Source organism: Crocodylus siamensis, chromosome 4 (assembly GCF_052110815.1).
Source record: "Crocodylus siamensis isolate JL-2025a chromosome 4, ASM5211081v1, whole genome shotgun sequence".
Lineage (NCBI taxonomy): Eukaryota > Metazoa > Chordata > Crocodylia > Crocodylidae > Crocodylus > Crocodylus siamensis.
The window spans coordinates 62,988,733-63,010,112 of record NC_143398.1 but is presented as its reverse complement, the minus strand read 5'-3'; the positions used below and the strand labels follow the sequence as shown (position 1 = coordinate 63,010,112).

The following is a 21,380-nucleotide window of genomic DNA, read 5'->3' as shown; positions in this document are numbered from 1 at the left end:
ATCAGAAAAATATATGCAGAAGTATTTAGAAGAGGACAATATGCATTAAAATGTTCAGAGTCATTAAGGTAGCACTGCTTAATCCCTGCCCCTCTTCTTTTTTTTCCTTTTTATTAAATGAATCAAATGATCACATGTTAGTTGCAGTAGATATTTCTATCTCCCTGCCCAATTTTCTGCTTTGCTTTCTACTTTCTGCCCTATCTGATTCTGTGCTGCCTATCCCCTCCCTATTTGCTGCATGCCACACACACTGGCTTCTTGTGCCACCTTGGCCAGCCCTGGCCTAGAGCAGCTATAGTTTGGCTATACCTATATTTCAAAAGTCCCTGCCTGCCACATCCAGAAATTGTTCAACTGTTGCAAACACCTCACTATCATCAATGAAAACCATCATACACAAGTCTTGCTATAACTTGAAGAATAGACAAGAGTCTGAAGGAGTCCAGTCTGACAGAAAGCAATTCAAAGCTAAAATGGTCATTTGACATATAGGATGATGATTAAGATTTCCCAACTCAACTTTTCATACCACTTGTTCTTGGCTTCTTGCAAACACTACCACTTGCTAGGACAGTATTTTGATAGTCCTGTCTGCTGTCTTGTTAGTCAAGTATTAACCTTCACTGTCCTAAAAATCTGTACCAGGACCTTACCAACTGAAGTCACCTTCCTGAATTTCTTACAAGATGAAGACTGTGTGCACTTCCACTGCATTTTCTATTGAGGGCATTAAGATAAAACGCATGTTATACCTGCAGGCATAGGTCTGCTTACCATTTTTGCTTGGTTAATTTAAAACAACCTCAGAAGTTCTTTTGGACTGTCGAGATGAAATCTCTTCTAGTCACTGTTCAACATTCGAGGTGCCCATCTTGCCAACACATTTCTTTGTCCCAAAGTCTTTACTGGAGGTGATATGCACCGATGTCCACAATCTCAGCTATGAGCCTGCTTGCTAATCTTCTCCTATTCCATCAATTTGTTCTGGTATAATGGCATCTATGGAATGACCTGACCTCAATTCATTGTCAGTGCTGATTCTCTCTCACTGCCAAGAGTATTTTTACCGCAGCAAATGAAGAGGTATCACCTCCCAGTGTCTATATCCTCACATACTTCCTTCGTGATCAAGCCTTTCTTAGGGTACTTGGTTACGACTGCAATTCACTCTATTCTATTTTTCAGATTTTCAGAAACTGATTCACCAGAACATATATCTTTGTACAAGTTCTGCACCAATACAAAAATAGCTGCCAACAAAGAAACACATCAAAATACTGTATCTGTGAAATCTGCTGGGCTTTAGTGTATTATGTCAAGTTAGATATTTTCTAAATGCTTCTTGTAAAGTGGCATACTATTCTCTTGTTGACAAGACCTACATTAGAGCATCTGTCTAAGATGTAGATGCTTTCAGAAGAGAACTCTAACAGAGAGATTAGAAAGACCACCATTCCTGCTCCAGTTATATTTGGATCAGTATAGAATTTCATGACATTGAGAGTAACCAGAAACATTTCAATTGGTCTAGTAGGCCTGAGGCTATATCTAGTACATGCTAAAAGTTATATCTGCAAGTTTATACGCCCACATGAAGTCATTAACATATTTCAGTTGAATGCCAGCATTGATTTTATAAATGATACACGTTGCCATCTGCAGCAAGGTGCCTTCTCCAGCAGTGACTGTAAGCCCCTGGGGGCCAAAAAAATCTCATGGCCCACTGGCTGCATGCAACCTGCAAGGAGTTAAGTTGCAGCCTCCGAGGCTCCTGCCTGGCCACCACTCCCCCACTGCTTCAGGTTCCCCCCTCTTGACTCTAGCTCAGGGTGGGCAAAGTCTAGCCCACAGACTGGATCAGGCCCGTGGCAGACTATCTCCCAGCAACCCCTGCATACCTCGCTGCAGCCAATTTCTAAGACAACCCCAGGAGCAGAAGGCCTGTGAAAGCATGAGGCCAGGGTTTCCATGGACACTGGCCCAAGCAGCAGGGTGTATTGCTGGGCGCAGAGCTGCTCCAGGGCCAGGGCCAGCACCAGGATCTTGCAGCAGTGACAGCATGGCCCAGAGCTCAGACAGAGCTGCAATCTGCTACCTGCACGCCCCTGCTCTGGCTCCGGCCAATACTGTCAATGCTGCAAGATGCCGGTCCCAGCTCCGGCCCCAGTGCAGCTCCCTGCCAGCGCCGCTCAGGCCAGTGTCCATGGAAACTTTGGCTCCATGCTGTCACTGCCCCGCTGCTCCAGGGGTCCCCACTGAAACTGGCTGCACCGAGGCATTCAGGGGCTGCTGGAAGTGGAGTCCACCACGGGCTTCACCTGCCATTTTGCCCACCCCTGCTCTTGTTAAAGCTTTCTGCCTCTGCCCCAAGGTGTGGGGCAGTAAAATGCTGCACAAAGAGCCAAAGGAGAGTTCAGGGCCACCCATATGAGAGAAAGGGAGAAATCTCATTCATGCAGTGCAGTGATGGAGCAGGGGGAAAATGGGGCAGCAACGGAGAAGGGGGCACAGTGCAGCAGCGGAGTGGTATCCAGTGCAGCAGAGAGAAGGGGTGCTACTACTATCCAACTACTATCCTATGGTCCTCATCCATGTGGGAACCGATGATGTGGCCCAGAGTAGTCTGGACCAGATCATGGATGACTACAGGGCTCTGGGGGCCAAGCTTAGCGAGTCAGGGGCCCAGGTGGTCTTTTCGTCACTCCTCCGGTTAGTGGACGCTGTCAGTGGCAGAAAGCCAACTTCAACGTGCTCAGGGCAGTAGTCAGGGAGTAGGTAGTATGGGGGTCCAAGAAATGTGGTCCTTCCTCAAGGAAGCTATCCTTGGGGCACAGCAGGACACAATTCCACTGCGCAGGAAGGTGGGAAAAGAGTCCAAGAAACCTTCATGGCTGAGCACGGATATCCAGGCCGGCCTGAGGGCAAGGAAAAAAAGTGTACTGGCGATGGAAGCAGGGGACAGGGACAAAGGAGGAGTATACCTCCCTGACCCAAGCTTGTAGGGATTTGGTGAGGAAGGCTAAAGCAGCACTGGAGCTTAGATTAGTTTCTGGGATTAAGGATAACAAAAAGTCCTTCTTCAAGTATATAGGTAGCAAGAAGAAGTCTCGGGGTAACATTGGACCCCTATGGGGCAGGGCAGGGCAGGGCAGGGCAGGGCAGATGGTGACAGACACACAAGAGAAGGCAGAACTCTTTAACAAGTTCTTTGCTACTGTGTTCCTGTCTGCTGACAATGGGGTGCTCTCGGGTGATAGCATAGAGGCGCCCAGGGAGAATGTGAGTCCCCCGACTGTTAGTTCAGACCTAGTTAAGGATTACCTGGAGGCTTAGGTGTATCCAAATCAGCAGGCCTGGATGACCTTCATCCGTGGGTGCTGAGGGAATTGGCTGGTGTCACTGCGGAGCCATTGGCACAACTGTTCGAGGACTCCTGGTACTGGGGCCAAGTCCCTGAGGACTGGAAAAGGGCCAATGTGGTCCCTATTTTCAAGAACGGGAGGAAGGAAGAGCCTGGAAACTACAGGCCAGTCAGCCTCACTTTTATCCTGGGGAAGGTCTTTGAAAAAATTATCAAGGGCCACATTTGTGAGAGCCCTGCAGGGGAAGTGAGGTTGAGGGGTGACTAACAGAGGTTTCTGCCAGACCGATCCTGCCTGGCTAACCTGGTCTCTTTCTATGACCAGGTAACAAAGAGCTTAGATGTGAAGGAGGAAGTCGATGTCATCTCCTTGGACTTCCAGAAGGCCTCTGACACAGTGTCCCACCCAATTCTGGTGGGCAAGCTGAGGGACTGAGGCACTGATGAATGCACCGTCACATGGGTGGCAAACTGGCTCCAGGGGTGCACCCAGAGGGTGGTGGTGGATAGGTCGATGTTGACCTGGGAGGGTGCGGGCTGCGGAGTCCCCCAGGGCTCGGTCCTAGGGCTGGTGCTGTTCAACATCTTCATTAGCGACCTGGACAAGGGTGTGGAGAGCACCCTGTTCAAGTTCGCTGATGACACCAAGCTGTGGGGCAAAGTGAATACACCGGCAGGCAGGGACCGCATCCAAGCAGACCTGGATAGGTTAGAGAAGTGGGCAAATGCAGTTCAACAAGGACAAGTGCAGAGTGCTGCACCTGGAGAGAGGGAACCAGCATTATGGTTATAGGTTAGGGGCTGACCCTCTCAGCAGCACAGAGCTCAGAGAGGGATCCTGGAGTCAGGATTGACTCCAGGATGAATACGAGTCGTCAGTGCGATGAAGCAACAGGCAGAGCCAACCACACCCTGTCATGCATCAACAAGGGCATCACTAACAGGTCCACAGAGGTCTTGCTCCCCCTCGATATGGCGCTGGTCAGGCCGCAGCTGGAGAACTGTGTCCAGTTCTGGGTGTCGCACTTCAAGAGGGATGTGGGGAACCTGGAGGGGGTCCAGAGGAGGCCACTCGTATGGTTGGGGGCCTCTGTGGCTAGCTCTATGAGGAGAGGCTGAGGGACCTGAATCTCTTCAGTCTCCGCAAGAGGAGACTGGGGGGTGGGGGGATCTTGTGGCTGCCTACTACAACCTTATCAGGGGCTACCAACAGGGACTCAGAAAAGTCTGATCACTAGGGCCCCCCTTGGAGTCACTAGGACCAATGGCCATAAGCTGAGGGAGGATAGCTTTAGGTTAGATATTAGGAAGAACTACTTCAGTGTAAGGGTGGCCAGAGCCTGGAATAGGCTTCTCAGAGAGGTGGTGCTCTCACCTTCCCTGGAAATCTTCAAAAGGAGACTGGATAGGCACCTGGCTGGGGTATTATGACCCCTGCCACTCCCAGTGTCATTCCTGCCCATGGCAGGGGGTCGGACTTGATGATCTGTCTAGATCCCTTCCAACTCATTGATTCTATGGGTATGCAGGGCTGTGAAGGAGATGCAGGATTTACAGCCCAGTTGCTCATGCAGCATGCATTCCCCAGGGCATATGACACCAAGGGATTTAGAAGTTGGACAGTTAAGAGCCAACTCATTTACTCGCCACTCACAAACTCACTAATGGAAATTGGTTGGTAAAACCGACAGCTGGAATTTAATTGCTGGGATTGTGAATAAGGAGTTCAAGTCTTTTCCTCCTGTAATTTGTTTTTTTAAAGCATCTCAAATTCTGTAACAAAATGTGAAGGAAACATGATGTACATCTCTGATGCACTCATTTACTTAAGCATCCACAGAACTTCTGAAACAGTATCACTATTTAATATTTTTAGTAACAGAAATATACATTTCAATTCTCATGAGGCCTTTAGTACAGTATCTGAAAGAACAGCTACACAACTAATTGTTTTTCAGTCATCTGTACTGTGAGATACTGAACTAATAGATTTGAAATCTAGAAATCAATATATATCTGCTTGGAATGCTAAGCACCTGGGGATCCCTTGCCTTTGAAGATGAAAACAGACATCAATTGATTTCTCATTTGTGTAGCCTTAAAAAGTTTAAAGGCAGCATAAATGTGGACCAAACAGACATCCTTATCCTTTGATGCACCACATGACCCAAAAATGAGTAGCACAACAACATGTAACAATAGACCCTGCCACTTTATTGCAACAGACATTTATTATCTTGTGGCACTTTCCCTGCTACCCCAGACTCACACAGCAGTTTTGAAGCAGCAAGGGAAAGTACTTCTGCACTCAAATTGAGGAGGGCCTTTAACCTGATTCCCCACTTCCAAGGCAAGTGCTCTTCCCACTACATTATACCTAAAAGGAGAATAATAGTGGTTTACCAATAAAGATTTTTTTGGCCGATTATTAACCAGCCATATCAGCAAATACAGATCCAATAGCCAATTTACAGGAATGCAGCCCAGCAGTGTGGAGGGCAGCATCCTGGTCATAAATTAGGTGGAGGGCAGATTCAGACCCCATGGTGAGGGAGGGAGTGGGGCAGAGGCAGGCATTATCCAGCTGGGCAGGGCATGGGGCCATGTTCTTCTCCTGGACTTATGTGTGGGGCAAGGGTGAGCTACATGCTGCAGGGGTCAGAGCTATGCCAGCCTCTTCCCAGTGTGGGGACTGGGCCAGGGCTGCTCTTGGGGCAGGCAGGCTCAGCTGCAGCAGAGAGCAGTGCCTCAAGCAAGGGCGGCACTGGGGGAGAACTTGGGGGCCTATGCATGCAGGCAGTGGATCACAGTTGTGCCCCAGCTCCAGACTACACTGTCACTGCTGCAAGATCCCAAGCCCAGAGCAGCTCCCTGGCCAGCTACATGCCCTGCCAGCACTCCTGGGGCTGGTCTGCATGGAAACCCTGGCCCAATGCTTTCACTGTGCCACTACTGCTGGGGTCTGCAGCAGCAACATGGCAAGGGCTGCTTGGGGACCAAACTCTAGCTTCCTGGGGGGCCAACCTTTAGAATCAGCAGACCCCTGATTCCCCCGCCCTCCGCAAGTGCAGCTCCAATCTCTTCCCCACCCTCAAATGCTACTCTGATCCCCTCCTTGAGTGCCATTCCAACAGCCAATGCAAGTACCTCTGTAACTTGGCACCAAGGGCTCATTTGTCAAATACACTGCCTGCCCATGTGACAGGTTGGCCACTGCCATCTTAGACAGTCCTAAAATTGTGGGGAAAGGAACAAAGAAAAGAGCAAGAAGCTGAACAAGATTTTCATTTAAAAATATTAAACATGCAACAACGCAATGAACAGAGATTCCCATACTACAAAATCATATTAAAAGTGTTATACTAACACTTTTTTCAGTTAGTTAAGTGGACAAATTTTATATAAAACTAATGAAAACAGAATATGCAACAGTTAAGAAACACAGGTGCAGTTGAGCAATTAAAATGTACTGTCAGCAGCACTAGGAACTGCTCGTTTCAAAACATCCATTACTGGTCAGAGTCTATGGGATAACTGCCAGTCATTCACAGAAGGCTCAAACCTAACTAAGTAGCATCTCTCTCACTGTAAGAATATAAACTTGTACATGTATAGCTCATATTTTGCAACTTGAAAGAAACTTCTAACCTAGCAGTTAAAAGTATATCAATAACATAGCACACATCCCCAGAAGAGGCATGGGGGGGAAACATGTGCCCCCCCAGATTTGTGCTTGGGACAGAGGCAGGCTGCCTGCTGCAGGCCTGGGACCAGGGGCTGTGCCAGCTTCTTCCTGGCAGGGAAGCTGGGCTGGGGTTGTGCTCTGAGCAGGTGGGAGTGGGGCACGAGGTATCAGCAGGGCCAAGGTGAATTTTGGGGTGGCTATAACCCCCCAAGTCTTCCCCTAGTGCTGCCCCTGCTTAGGGCTCTCCACTCTGCTGCCTTTCCCTTGGGAGCCCTAGTTGCAGGGTGGGCAAGAAGCACATGACTCCAGAGGGAAAGGCAGTAAAGCAGAGAGCCCTGAGCAGGGGCAGCACTTGGGGGGGGGGAGGGGGGGGGGGACATGACAGACTTGTGGGGCTATAACCACCCCAAAATTCCCCCTCCCAGCACCATCACCCAGTGACAAAAGCACCCCCTCCCAACACCGCCACCGCCTGCTCCACACAGCTGAGCACACTCCCACCCAGCCCCTATCAGTAGGAGGAAGCTGGTACAGCCCCTGGCCCCAAGCCCATAGCAGGCAACCACCCACAGCTGTCCCACACAGTGCCCCACGGTCCCATTCGCTGCCCTCGTCCAGCTCCCTCCCTCCCTCCCTAACCACAGGGACCTCGATCTGCCCTCCCACCTCCCACAGGCTTACCAGCACAACACTGCTCTCCAAGCTGGTGGGCTGCATTTCTGACCATGTGCATGCATGCAGCATTTATCAGTGACATTATCAGCTACACTGGCCAAAAAAAGCCAATAATATTAATTTTCCTTTTACCAGCGCCAATCCAATGTGCAACCAATATATATCAGTGCACCTCTACTTAAAAAAAGTGATCTGAAAAAGAGAAGTTACTAAAAATGTATGGTTTTTTTGACATGTATTAAGAATCCTGTGAGCATCCTTTGAAAACATTCCTACACAATTTAGTGAGTGGGAAGGATTTTGAATTGCTGCACTATTTCTGCCTAAAGAAATACTAGAAAATGGCAATAGGTAACTGCCTATCTGGCACACAGACTCATTCATGTAGGATCCTGAATGGGTCTTTTCTGTAAGTTATCACATTCAAATTGCACAGGAAGTATTTTTATTATTCCTGCAAACTTCCACCTGAATGGTACAGGTCCCATTTACATTTGTTAAAATTTCAGTAAAATTACTGCAACAAGCTTGGCATAGGGTTATCCTGGAAAACTACACAGAAGCCACACTTAAGGTAGAATATGATCACCTGTCATCACCACATCAGCTGCAGAAAGCTAATTTAGGTTTATTTAAACGTGCTTTCCATGCTTAGTGCATTGTGGCAGTATTTCCAGGTGTTAGCCCTGGTCTATCAAGCATGTTATACATCAGTAAAACATAAAGGATCTGGAAATCACTATATGTTCCATTTATAATCATGTCTGAATAATATTTGGAGTTCTCAAACCAACAAAGATCAGGAATCTTCTCAATAAGAGGTGGACGTTAAATTTAAGCATGCCAGCTAGGACAGGGTTGACAGGTGGAAGATGACATGGTTTAGAAGCATTAGCATTTGGAGTCAAAAGTCATGAATTCTAAAAGGTGGCTCAGCATGGCCTTGGCAAAGTCTACTTTTCTAACTGTTTCTCATCTGTATAATGGAGATTATGGCAACACAATACATTTAGAAGAGCTATTAAAAAGGGATGTTGTAAACCTATTCTGTATTCATACTTGTTTCAGAGTACTCTTAATTTCTTGTTGAGAACCACACAGAGACCACTCAAACAGCTCACCAAACTGTGCGACTTTGTACAGCAGAACCATATTCTTACTTCTAGAATAAAACTTAATATTGTTTTGCATTTCCTCTCTTGGCTCCATAGGTTCACTTCAGGCACTGATTCTTCAACCTGTGCTTAAAGTACTCAATAAGACTATTCATTTGTTTGTCAGGAGTGTCAAACTCTGGCATGCAGCATCCCCCGCCATTCCCTGGACCAACCTGTGGGGAGAGAGGGGTGCCACATGCAGCACAGATCCAAAACTAGCTGCAAGAGGTTCTGTATATGGCATGCATCCAGAACCTGTGCACAAAGCTGGTTCAGCACACTTTGTGCGGTGTGTGGCTCACCTCAGACCCAGGGACGGCACCAAAAGCCAGCTGATAGGGCTCTGTGGGCTGTGTCTTTGATGCCCCAATATATGTACATTAAAAGATTTATGTACATGGGAAAAAACGGCCCTAACCCTCTCTCAGACAGGTAGCAATTCACACAGCAACATGTGTTCCAAAGCCATATTTTAGCGTGTCAGACCCCTAAAAACCTCAAAGAAACTGCTGAATGAAAGCAAGGATGGCCATTTCTGCTCCATTCTAAAAAAAATAAAAAGAAGAGAGGAACAATTAAGGGATTAAACAAAAAATGTTTTTCAAGCTTCTCTAGAAGATATTTCAGTTGATTGTGAGCAGAAATTAATTCAAAGCTATCATCATTTAAAAAAAAAAAAAAAGATAGAAGCATGCAGAGGGCTAATTCATGAATGAAGATTTCTGGGCCTGTCATGACCTTTTTCCTGCTACCCTGCAGAATTTCCTTTCATAAAAATGTGCCTGTGCTCCTTCATAGTGGCTTTTTCTCCTTGGCAATAAAATGGATGTACTCCAAAACTTCTGTAGATAAATACAACTGCTGAATCAGCTAGGAAAGTGCTACTTTCCAGAATGCCAGTTTAGCTGGGGGACAGAAGTTGAACAAGAAAATGTGAACCGTAACTCATTCCCAGATGTTTGTTGTTCCAGTTACTTCAGCAGCAAACATTCCAAAACATGATGAAGATGCTAATAGCATTTATTTTAATTACTACTAGAGTGAGAGTAAAAGTGTTTTCTCACTAGAAACAAACTGTCTGCCCCCAGTCACAATGTCCATGCTCCTAGATCAAATCTCACTTTTTTGTAAACAGTAGGAGGCTAGAGTGAATCTGGAGTGTAAACTCAATATTTAAGCCAGTCATTCTTTAAAATCCCTGTTGATTTTAAATATCTGTCTATTACTCTAGGAAGGCAAAATTGATAAATCACATTTCTCACAGAACAGTATTTTCAATCGATATGTAAAAGACAAAAGTTATGCTAAATTAATAAAGCAGCTATTGATAACAATTTAACACTCCTAATTCCCTGTGCTTGCTAATACAAATAAGTAATTGTTGTTTAAGATTAACTCCAGAGTCATAGGAGCAAACCTACCAAATTATTTGCTGCTTAATCATTTGGGCTGAAGGTACAAGCTTAATTAAAAGCAGAGTCCTTAATTCATTTTGCACTAGCATCCAGCATTAGGATATTCAAATCACAGGCACTAGTGAATTAAAATACCTCATTGTGCTCTGTGTTATTAGTACCATACATATCAATCTAGATCTAGAAGTTAAGCACTTCCTGCTACTAAGAAATAAAAAAGACAAAGCCCAGTAGGTTAAAAACAAAATAATCAGTATGGCAAGTGATATAACTATAATCAGAAATACTTTCATCTCTTTAATGTGCTATGAACAGTAACAGAAATGGTCAAATACCATTCATTTCCTTAAAACCTCCCTAAAGTAGTTTAATCTTGTATCACATCACAGGTAGAGGACAATTTCTATTGCAAATAAATTAAATCCCAAATCATCTGGAGTATATTCTCCAGCAGTATCATTATTTGGAAATCAACCAATAACATCTGATCTAAAATTTCACAGATTCATGACCATCAAATCACACATTGGCCACGAGTGTATATTTCATTTTTAGTACACTTGGTGTTGAATAGTATGGGACTTATGTACCAATCATAAAACAGAAGCAGAAAAAGACTCCCCTTTCCCCAAACAAAACAAAACAAATCCACACACAATTAGATGTGCTGCAAATGTCAGCTCCTGTAACAAACAAACCTTTTCTCCAGTAAGTTACAACTAGCACAACACAACAGCTATGCCCAAAACACTGTCAGCAACGTACACTCAAAAACATAAAAGTCCCTTTTACAGCACCCATACCCAATGCCAAATGTATTTTAAGTGACACCACCTAGAATACCCTAGGCTGTTCCACCTCCATTGGTCTTCTACTATAATAAATACAATGCAGGCTGGTGTTTTGGGCTCCAAGAATAGGGACAGAGGTTATCAAGTCTGAGGCAACCATAAAGAAGCAAGTTTTAGGATTTCTCTCATCTTACAGCTAACTACTTCCCTCCTACCACAGCTTTTCTACTTCAAGGTTTTCAATATCACAGACTACCGGAAAAATCCAGTTACTTTGCTGTAAGCCTCCAGTAACTAGATTCTGGAGTGCATAAGTAGAAGGACTTAAAATGCACTGGCATAAGTGACCTAACTTAGGGACCACAAGTTGACCATTTTGATAATTAGACACAAGAAAATTCTGTAACAGGAACTAAGAATTTGAAAACATTTGAAAATTTTGTCCCTTAAGTGCCTAAGAGACTGAAGAGTCCAAAGGCAAGTTTACACCAACCCAATCACACACCAGGGAGCGCTGTAGTGGGACACATTATGGCTGCTTCTTACATATTACCTCCCAAATAAAACAGTATAGATAGGTGCACATCAATAAGATCTCCTGAGAGGAGAAGCTTGTTGGCACAGGCCTAACACCACACTAAGCCAGCTGCATTTTCCTGGTTCACAACACAGTTTATATTGAGTGCATCCAGTACAACTAACAGCAGGTTTTTCTAGTGCCATCATGGGATGGTGTACAAACCTGTCCCACTTTCAAATGGCTTCAATATGCTCAAATCTCAAAGTCCCATTGTCTTTCAGTGTCACTGTGGCAGGATGCAAGCTCCTGACCAAACAATGTCTAAGGAAGGTTCTGCATCTGGCCTACCGACCTGCTTGTGCAGATGATTCACCTCTATTGTTTCTTTCTGTCTGTGAAGGAATGCAATGCCAATTTTATATGTGGACACAAAAAAGAAAAACTCTAAAGAGCCTAAATTTATCTCACAGTCTATTCCTTTAACATTCTGATTTCCACTTTTATACTTTTAAGTCTCTGTACCTTTCATACTTCTTATTCAACTAAAAGAAAGAGGAACATCCTTCTATCACTGTGGTTAAATCATTCTGATTGTGAACTAATGTAGTGCCATTTCTGTACAAAGAACAAAAAAAGCAATGTTTTTGATGTACAAGCAGCTGGGCAGGTCATATACAGGACCCTACCAAGTAGTTGGTAGCCAAGGAAGTACAGGAATGGGCTCAGAAATTCTGTCACTACATCAATTCCTATGCTTAAGCTATAGGTGACAGGAAGCACTAAAGTCTCAGTTACTGCCAAAATTCAGGAGCTTTACAGCAAGCAAGACCTTCTATCTCCTGACTTAATACAAAAACCTATTTACTTAAGCTAAACAAAACCGTTTATTTGACTGTAAAAAGGTGCAATTATCACCAGTGGTTTCACTGGTGTTTTAGTTGTGGTTTATAATGCTATCGATTATGGCTTTTCATGCAAAACTACTATGGAAGACACTGGTGTGATAAGGCACCAAGGTGGTCTACAAGGGATACACCCTGAACTGGAAGTACTGTCACACATAGCATGCTGCAGTGTCACACAGTAGGGCTAATTACTGATTAGCTCACCTGCAGCACCACAAAAATCAGAGACTGTCATTCAGGAAGTGACAGTGTACTCAACATGTTTACTTACAAAACAAGAGTATATATTTTTGCCCTCGGTAATCAGGTGAAGAGCCAACAGAACTGAGGGCTCTATGACTTTCTTCATCAAAGAGCCAAGTTATCAGCTAAACTTAATACGGAACTTTCATTAGTGGTATCACTGTAAGAGCCCAAAACACCACAAGCTGAATTCGTAAAAAGAATGAATGTCAATAAATACCTTTTGATTTGTCAATATCCGCAACAAACTTACAAGCTCAGTGGTTCTACGCTAGCTAGCACTACATCCAAAAGGGACATGGGGGTCATAATTGACCATAAAATGAATATGAGCCACCAGTATGATGCAACAATATGCTGCCATGCATCAACCGATGCATCTCAAGCAAAACTAAACTAAGGAAGTTATTCTCCTGCTCTAGTCAGCATTGGTGAGGCCGTAGCTGGAGTACTGTATCCAGTGATGGGCACCCACACTTCAAAAAGGATGCAGAGAAGCTTGAGAGAGTCCAGAGAATAGCCACTTGCATGATTAGAGGCCTGAAGAGCAAGCCATATGAGGGAACGCTGACAGATATGGGACTGTTCAGCCTAGAAAAGAAGACTCTGTGTGGAATTTGGGGGCAGTTTCCAAATATATCAGGGGAGACCATCAGGGGCTAGGTGAACAAGTATTCAGAGCACCCCAGTAGAAAACCAGGAGCAATGGTCATAAACTCCTAGAAGGTTTCACACTGGATGCAAGGAAAAACTTCTTCACAGTTCATGTGACCAGACTCTGGAATAGACTCCCAGCTCCAGGGTAGGTGCCTGCACCACCCCAGATCTTCAAAAAGACTGGACACATACCTTGCTGGCATTATTTGACCCCAGCAGTCTTTCCTGCCCAGAGTAGGAGAGCTGGACCTGATGATCTCACAAGGTCCCTTCCAACCCTAAATGTCTGTGAATCTGTGTAAACTGAGCCAAACTGTCACATGAAAACTTTTCCGCATACAGAAGACAAAAGATTATGAGGACATAGAAGAGAAGAGAGAAGACAAATATCTGCTTTTAGCAGAGGGTAGCTAAAAGCCAGAGTTGTGAACATTTCAGATTTCTTCAGGAACTCTGAAGATTATTAGAATATCTGTGTTCAGTGCTATGTACTATAATAAGACTCAGAGCTATTAATTTTGAAATAAGTGATTTTATAGTCTGTCACAACATGTCCTAGTATCAGTTTGCATTGATTCCATCTGGATAAAAGCATAAAATTCTCCGGACACAACTGGTGGAAATGTGAACAGTTTAATTATACCATAAGCACACTGTAAAACTCAAGCAAGCAGCAAACATCTTTAAACAGATTGCCATGTTTAAATGAGGTTCATAAAGGTCAACATTTTGCTCTTACTCCAGATCCAGATTAGCAAGTGGAAAAGGCAGTTCCCCAAATCACATTATCCAAATTTATACTACTCAAATATCATTCTGTAGTAGCTTCTGCATGACAGAAGGATATGCAAGCAACCTGATGTAAAGTAAAAAAAGAGAGAGAGCCCCTGAACTCAGGAAATACCTATTTCCCCACAAGATCTTGTCTTGTGTTTAAAGTCATGCAGATTTCAGATGGAGATGAGACATCCACCCCCAGTTCAGGCAACTTCAACCAGGGATCTCACATTCAGTGCAGAAAACAAAATCCTCCTTTCTTCACACACATACATTTCCACCTGTTTATCACTGCAATGGGCCCATACCCACTGCATACAGCTTACCCAGACCAACAGACTCCAAATAACATCATTCAAAGTGTTTTATAAAGGTTGCCTAGGTGTCAAGAAGAAAAGATTTAAGCTTACAAACTGGAATCTGTAGATTTCAAAGAACTTTACAAAATAGGTAACCATTAGCCACACGGAAAAGTGGGTGCAGAGGAGCTCAGCAACTCTGTCACTCAGTAAGACACGGGAATATCCCGAAAAAGAATCCAGGCCTCTTGAACCTGTGCACCGTACACTGCCCAACCGATCCTAATGATTTCATTACACCTAACAGAAAATATAATTTTTTGTGCAGTGTAGATCCACACATGTGTACTCAACATGTTTACTTTTGGTTTGTCAAAAGTACACGTTTTATTATGCTGTATCCTGCAAGCAAATTCCCTTTTACAGAAAGGTGTGGCAATTTGTTCTACTTCGTTCACTAATTTTTACAGACATGTTTGAGATGTGATGTCCTGTCTAATGGCATAGCTATGTCGCATTTCCCGTGCAAAATGATGCAGGACTTCACAGGTCAATGTCAAATCTACTCAGTTAAAAAAAAGAAAATAAGAGGGCAAGTAAGCACAGTTTCAAGTGCTACAGGCACTTCCAGTGTCAGCCCCATGGCAATCGCTTTCAGGCTTTGAGGTGTTTTCCTCTTCTGAGAGGTTATGTTAACAAAACAAACAAACTGACACCAGGGTGGAAAAAGACAGGGAAGAAATATAAGAAGCAGAAAAGGGTGTATGCAAAACACCGAAGGCACAGAGGGAATCAACAGGAGCCAATCTATTGCCGTGACAGTCATCTTAGGCGTTACTTTTAAGAACAGAAAGATCCTTCAAAACGAGGACTGGGGCAGCAGCGACCCAAGCCCGAGCCGAGCCTCGGCCCTCACCCCCGGGGCCGAACCGCTCGCACCTGACACGCAAGGCCCCCCGCGCAGACCGTGCCCAAGACGAGCGGGAGCGGGAGCGCGGAGCCGCCGCGGTCCTCTGGCCGCAGCAGCCGCTTCGCCTCCACGTCTCCCAAGTCGGCCAAGTTCCTCGCGCGACGCTCCCCAGGCCCGGCCTCACCTCCTTGACGGGCGGGAATTTCTTGCGGCACTCGAGGCTGAGGCCGCGCAGGTCACCCTGCATGTTTTCCAGCAGCTTCTTCACCGCCTCAGGGCTGCTGGTGCCGGACATGGCGGCGGCAGCGCCGCCGACCCCAGCCGAGTAGGGGGCAGCGCCTGACTCCGCGGGCCCGGCCGTACACGTCTGCGCGGCGCCGCCAGAAACCTCCAGCCCCGCCTCGCCGGCCCGCCCCGCCTTCTCCCGTTCCCACAATGCCCCGCGCCGCCGCCGCCTCACGTCAGCCTCGCTTCCGCGCGCGCGGCCCAGGGGCGGGGCTCATGGTTGGCCGTCACGCGCCGCGTGTGAGGGCGGGGTCTGAAGGGGGGTGGGGAGCAGCAACCGTCGCTGCACAACGGGAGAGGAGAGGGGCGTAGCCGTAGCTGTAGCCGCGACGTACACGGTTTCCGGTATCACTTCGTGTCTTAAAGGCACTGCTGGTGCGGGGCAGGCGGACACCAGGCCAACAACGACTTCCCGCAATCCAGCTCCGTTGGCCTTCGGCGGTGTGTACTTGCATACTAAGTCGACTTAAAATAAGCCACATTTGAGAGTACATACGTGCAGCTTCGTGACAGTGACAGCCAATTTGGGAGCTGAGTTGACTTTAATAAACTGAAGATAAGACATCTGGGAGGTGTATTGTCTTGCACAGCATTTAAGTCGACTGTGCTCCTATGGTGTATGCTCTGGCAGTTAAGTCAACTTAAGAAAGTGAAGTTGGCTTAACCAGTTGAAAGTGAATACATGTGCCCACACTATGAGTGTCTTTTCTCCAGTCCTCAGAGAGGGACAAGCCCATAGCCCCACCATAAAGCACCTAGGAAAGCCCCTGGGTTCCCCTGCCTCAAACCCCTACAGGAGGGTGCAGAGAAGCTACAGCCACAGAGGCAGGACTAGGAGTCACAACACCCCCTGCAGCAAGGGGAAGTTGAGGCTGGAGGTCACAAGGACCTTTGTGACTGAGGGGGTCAGGCACTGGAGCAGGCTTCCTGGAGAAGCTGTGAGATATCTAGCCCTGGAAGCTTTCAAAAGCAGGTGGTAGATACTTAGGTTGGCGGGGATGTTAGTCAGGGATGAGCCTGCCTTGAGCAGTGGCCTGGGCTAGATGACTTGATCCCTTCAGCCCTACTTTCCTCTGACCCTGGGCCTCAGAATAGCAGCAGCTGATCAGACTTCATTTCTACTCGCGCAAAAAAATATGAAATTGATCACACTGAGGTAGAAAGCTGGGAGGAGTGCGCCAAATCCTGTCAGATCTGGAGGGAGCATCTGGCACTAGGTGCAGCACAGTGAAGCAGCTTTGATCCAGAGGAGGGAAGCAAAGTGAGAAAGAAGAAAGCAGCATGCTCTAAATTTGAACTCCAACTCACAAAACACATGGATCTGTGAAACTTGTCACAAGTTGTGTCGCTCTCATGTTCGGCTTGCCAGCCACAAATGGATTCATCAGGCATCTGACTAGACCTCTTATGTGTACATCATGATCCAGGCCTGATATATGTTTACCGAAACAACTGCTATACTCCCAACTCAGCCAAAGACAAACATGCAGGGGCCACAGGCAGCACTTCAAGGACACTCTCAAGGCAAACATTAAGAAGTGTGTGGGGCATTGACATCACAAATGGGAAAAAAACTAGCCCAGGACAGGGCTACAGGGCGATGCCTTGCAAGAGAAGGTACATCTTACCTTGAGGAAAGCCATCTCACCCTAGAAGCAGAAAAAACAACAGAAATGAAAGAAAAGGAAACAAGACCGAGAAATCCGATTCGACCCTCCCTTTAACCACTACCTATATTATCTGCCAGAGTCTGCAGCTCTAGGATGGCCTTCTTAGCCATCAACAGACTCATCTACAACCCTTTACTTGACCCCTGGGAGGGATCATCACCGCTGATGCCGCCATGATCCAGAGGATCAGCGGTTGTCTATTTTCTATTTACACCCCATGTGTGTAAATAACATGCCGCCTCTGGATGCAAGTCATATCACAGCCCCAATGGGGCCACCGTAAACTGGCTGCCTGTTTTATAGCTATGCATAAGAAAGTTTATGCATTAGTCCCATGGCACCCAGCCTTCAGTCCGTGGGATGAATCCAATCCACGAGGGGATATCAGCAGCTTGTGGGGCTCTCTACAGGTCTGGAAATTTGGCAGCTGGAGAGTAGTTGCAGCATTAATTGCCCCAATTTCCAGTGCCACCACCACCCCCCTGCTACCAAATTTCCTAACCTATGGGGAGCCCTGAGGACTGAATGACAGAGCTGGCATGCAAAGCAAAGCCATAGCACACAGGGCTGGGTTGGACCAGATTTGGTACACGGAGCTGGAGTTGTACTTGTAGCTGGATCTGGTGCGCAAGACTGGGCCAGCATGCAGGGTTGCAACCAGAGACCAACCCCACACCAGATCCAGCCTGCAGAATCTGGCTCATGAACCATCCCTGTGCCTTTCATCCACACCACAGGACTGGAAAGTTGAGTACCACTGCATTAGGCTTACAGTGCACCTCTCCCTCTACTTGAGGTCACATGCAAATAGCTAACTGGGCAACAATAAAAAGTAGAAGTGCTTTTTATACTAATTTGAGAAGATCCAAGATGAGGAACTTGAATGTTTCACAGTAAATAATGGTATTGACATCATAGGTATCTCAGAAATATGGTGGAAAGAGGAAAACCAATAGAATGCTGTAAAACCGGGATAGAAATTATACAGGAAAGACAGAATTGGTCTTACTAGTTGGGGAATGGCACTTTACTTCAAAAACTGCAATCAAATCAAATAGGGTAGATTTTTCAAGTACAAAGAGAGGTACCATAGAGTTTCTGTGGATAGAAACTGTGTTTCAGTAGAAAAAAAAGTACATCTAGAGATATACTATTGACCAGGACAGCAGCAGCAAACTACAAATGCTATGGGAGTTGGGAGAGGCTATGAAAGCAGAAAACACAGTAATAATGAGTAATTTCAACTATCCACAAGTAGACTGGCTCAATCTAACACTGGGCTAGGCTGCAGAGACCAAATTTCTTGACAGTATAAAATACGTTTTCTGGAGCAGTTAGCCCTGAAACCTAGAAGAGGAAAAGCCATTCTTGACATAGTCCTAAGTAATGCATAGGTTCTGGTGCAAAGGGTGTTTGCAATAAAAACACAGTTGCGCTGTAGTCAGACATCCATGTAGGAGGGGAGATAAGGAAAATATCTACCACAGTAGCCTTTAACTTAAAAAATGAAGACGCTACCACAATGAAGTTTGTTAGACAGAAGTTCCAGGGGGTTCCTTTAAGGAGATAAAGAACTTACAAACTTGTTTAAGAATACCATATTGAAGGTACAGAGCAAATGCATACTGCAAATCAAAAAAATGGAAAGTGGACCAAAAGAAAGCCAGCATGGTATAAAGGCAGAGTTGCAGAGGCAATAAACAGAAAAAAAGGCTTCGTTCAAAGGAGAAGTCAAATCCTAACGAGGAAAATAAAAAAGAGCATAAACTTGGGCAAATCAAATATAAAATGGTAATAAGACAAGCTAAAAAAGGATTTGAGGAGAAACTTGCTAGAGCCGCAGACGGTAACAATACATTTTTTAAAGTGCATTAGAAGCTGAAGGCCTGGCAGGGAGTCGGTTAAGGCTTCAGATAATCAGGATGTAAAAAGGGTGCTAATGGATGCCAGGGGCATTGCCAAGAAACTAAATGTTTTCTTTGTATCTGTCTTTACTGTGGAAGGTGTTAGGAAGATTCCCTCACCAGATTCATAGCTCCCTAAGGACAAGTCAATGGAGTGGACCCAAACTGAGGTTTCAATAGATGGGGTCATAGAGGAACTTGATAAACTAAACAGTAGCAAATTGCTAGGACCTGATGGCATTGACCCTGGGATCCTGAAGATGAGATGTGGGGTGGAAAATTCTCCAGTGCTTTATTTTTCCATGGGGAATTTTCCATTTCTAAAAATTAATTGTTTCATAAAATTCATGAGTAACAATGGATGGATGCCAATACAGTATTAGGCAAACTTGGCAGTTTCAAAATTGTAATTAATGTTTTTCAGGTGATTATCTCTAGAAAGTGTTTGAGAGAGTACAGATATGTTTTACTGATTTGTAAACAGAAGAGTAAACACACTCACATAATAATCCAAACCAAAATCAAGTTATGAAATCACCTAATTGGCTGTACCAGTCAAATCAAGACGAAAGCTAAAACTGTGATTAATTTTTGTTTCACTTCCAGTTCTTTTCTTGAGGTGGGGAAGTTGGGAGTGTTTGCATAAGATCTGTTAGTTTTTTAGTGCTTTTGGTTTCAGGTAGTCATAATAATACCTACTCAGAAAAAAAATGAGTGTGCGGCATCATTATAGCAAAGTTCAGTCACTGAAGAAAGGAAAGAAGTCAGTAGATGTAAATATTGCAGGCAGAACATGAATGAAGAAACATTTAATAACATGTAAGAACTATCCTGGAAGAGTATAAGCCATATACAGAAAGCCGATACAACAAAGTGGTGGAACAACATCATCTGAGAAGAGTCTACTTCAGGAATGCTATGTAGGTAAACAAATTAATATGTTAAACACCACAGTATAGACTAGCATTTGTATCATTTTAAAACATCATCATTTTAAGTTGTTAATGCAACTCTGGACCATTATTTATTTAAAGTATTTGTATCCTGCTTTTCTGCTTGCACTAAGCACCCCAAGTGGCTTTGACTTAACAATATATTTGTTTTAAATTACATAATAGATAAATAGTTAACTATTTCAGCCCAGCAGAGTGAGCTTAGTCCTCTGGCCAATGGCAGAGACCAGACTATACTTCCCCTTGGCTCTGCAGTCCCAGGGCAATTGAGCAGCAGGGTGTTCTTTCTGGCAGGGAGGGGGAAAGCAAGCTACTTGCCGCTTCTCCTTCTGATGGATGAGGCTAGACCAGAATAGGCTAAAATAAAAAAAAAATCCCCCCTTTTGTTGGAGGAACTTGGTAGCTCAAGTGAAATTGCAGATTTGTGAAAAATGGAAATTGAAAATGTTGAGCTGCCAGGTCTGGGGGAAGCAGCAGCAGGATCCTCACTTTCACCAGATCATTGTCACCAGATATGCAATCCACCATGAGTAGCTGTTCAAGACAGTCAAGCTTTTTATCAAATTTTGTGGACAAAAGTCAAAATAAGATCAAGAAAAACCAGAGTCATTAGCTCAAGTTATATATACAAGTGGTACACCTCTTTCCATAATTGAAAATCAATACTGGAAGGAACATTACAAACTAGTTTGCCCATCATATAAAAGTTACCATCATGTCATTGCTTATCACATTCTCTCTTAGATAGAGAGTATGACAGAGTTCAAACAATGGTTATTCAAAGGATTGGTCAAGCAGAATCACTGACTGATTTTAAATGGATGGACTGATATACAAGGAAATACTTTATTGAACATTATGTTAGGAATACCTGAACCAATAGCTACCAAATCTTCTAGTCATACAGGTGAATACATAGCCAAATTACTGAGTGAAGAGATTGAAAGTGCAGGTCCCTCCAGGGTACAAATCCTTGCAACTAATAATGCAAGTACCATTAATATTTGCCATGCAGCATTCAAGGCAAAGTATCCTCATTTAATAGTATTTGGTTGTCTTGCTCATAGGTTGAATCTTCTGGCAAAAGACATAGTACATGTGAATACAATGAAGACAATATTGGCAAACTGCAAAGCAATTGTGAAGGTATTCAACAATCATCATGTTGCT

The 21,380-nt window shown here is 44.8% G+C and overlaps 1 protein-coding gene across 1 annotated transcript in view; it reads right to left on the bottom strand.

Moving 5' to 3' along the window:
- The window catches only part of LOC149865776 (protein MON2 homolog), a 39,499-nt gene extending 23,674 nt beyond the window's left edge, over positions 1-15,825 (bottom strand). The window contains exon 1 of the mRNA XM_090042427.1: positions 15,583-15,825. Within this exon, the coding sequence (XP_089898553.1) occupies positions 15,583-15,693 (111 nt within the window). The 5' untranslated portion in view covers positions 15,694-15,825. The remainder of the gene's footprint in view (positions 1-15,582) is intronic.
- Between the last annotated feature and the right edge of the window lie 5,555 nt (positions 15,826-21,380).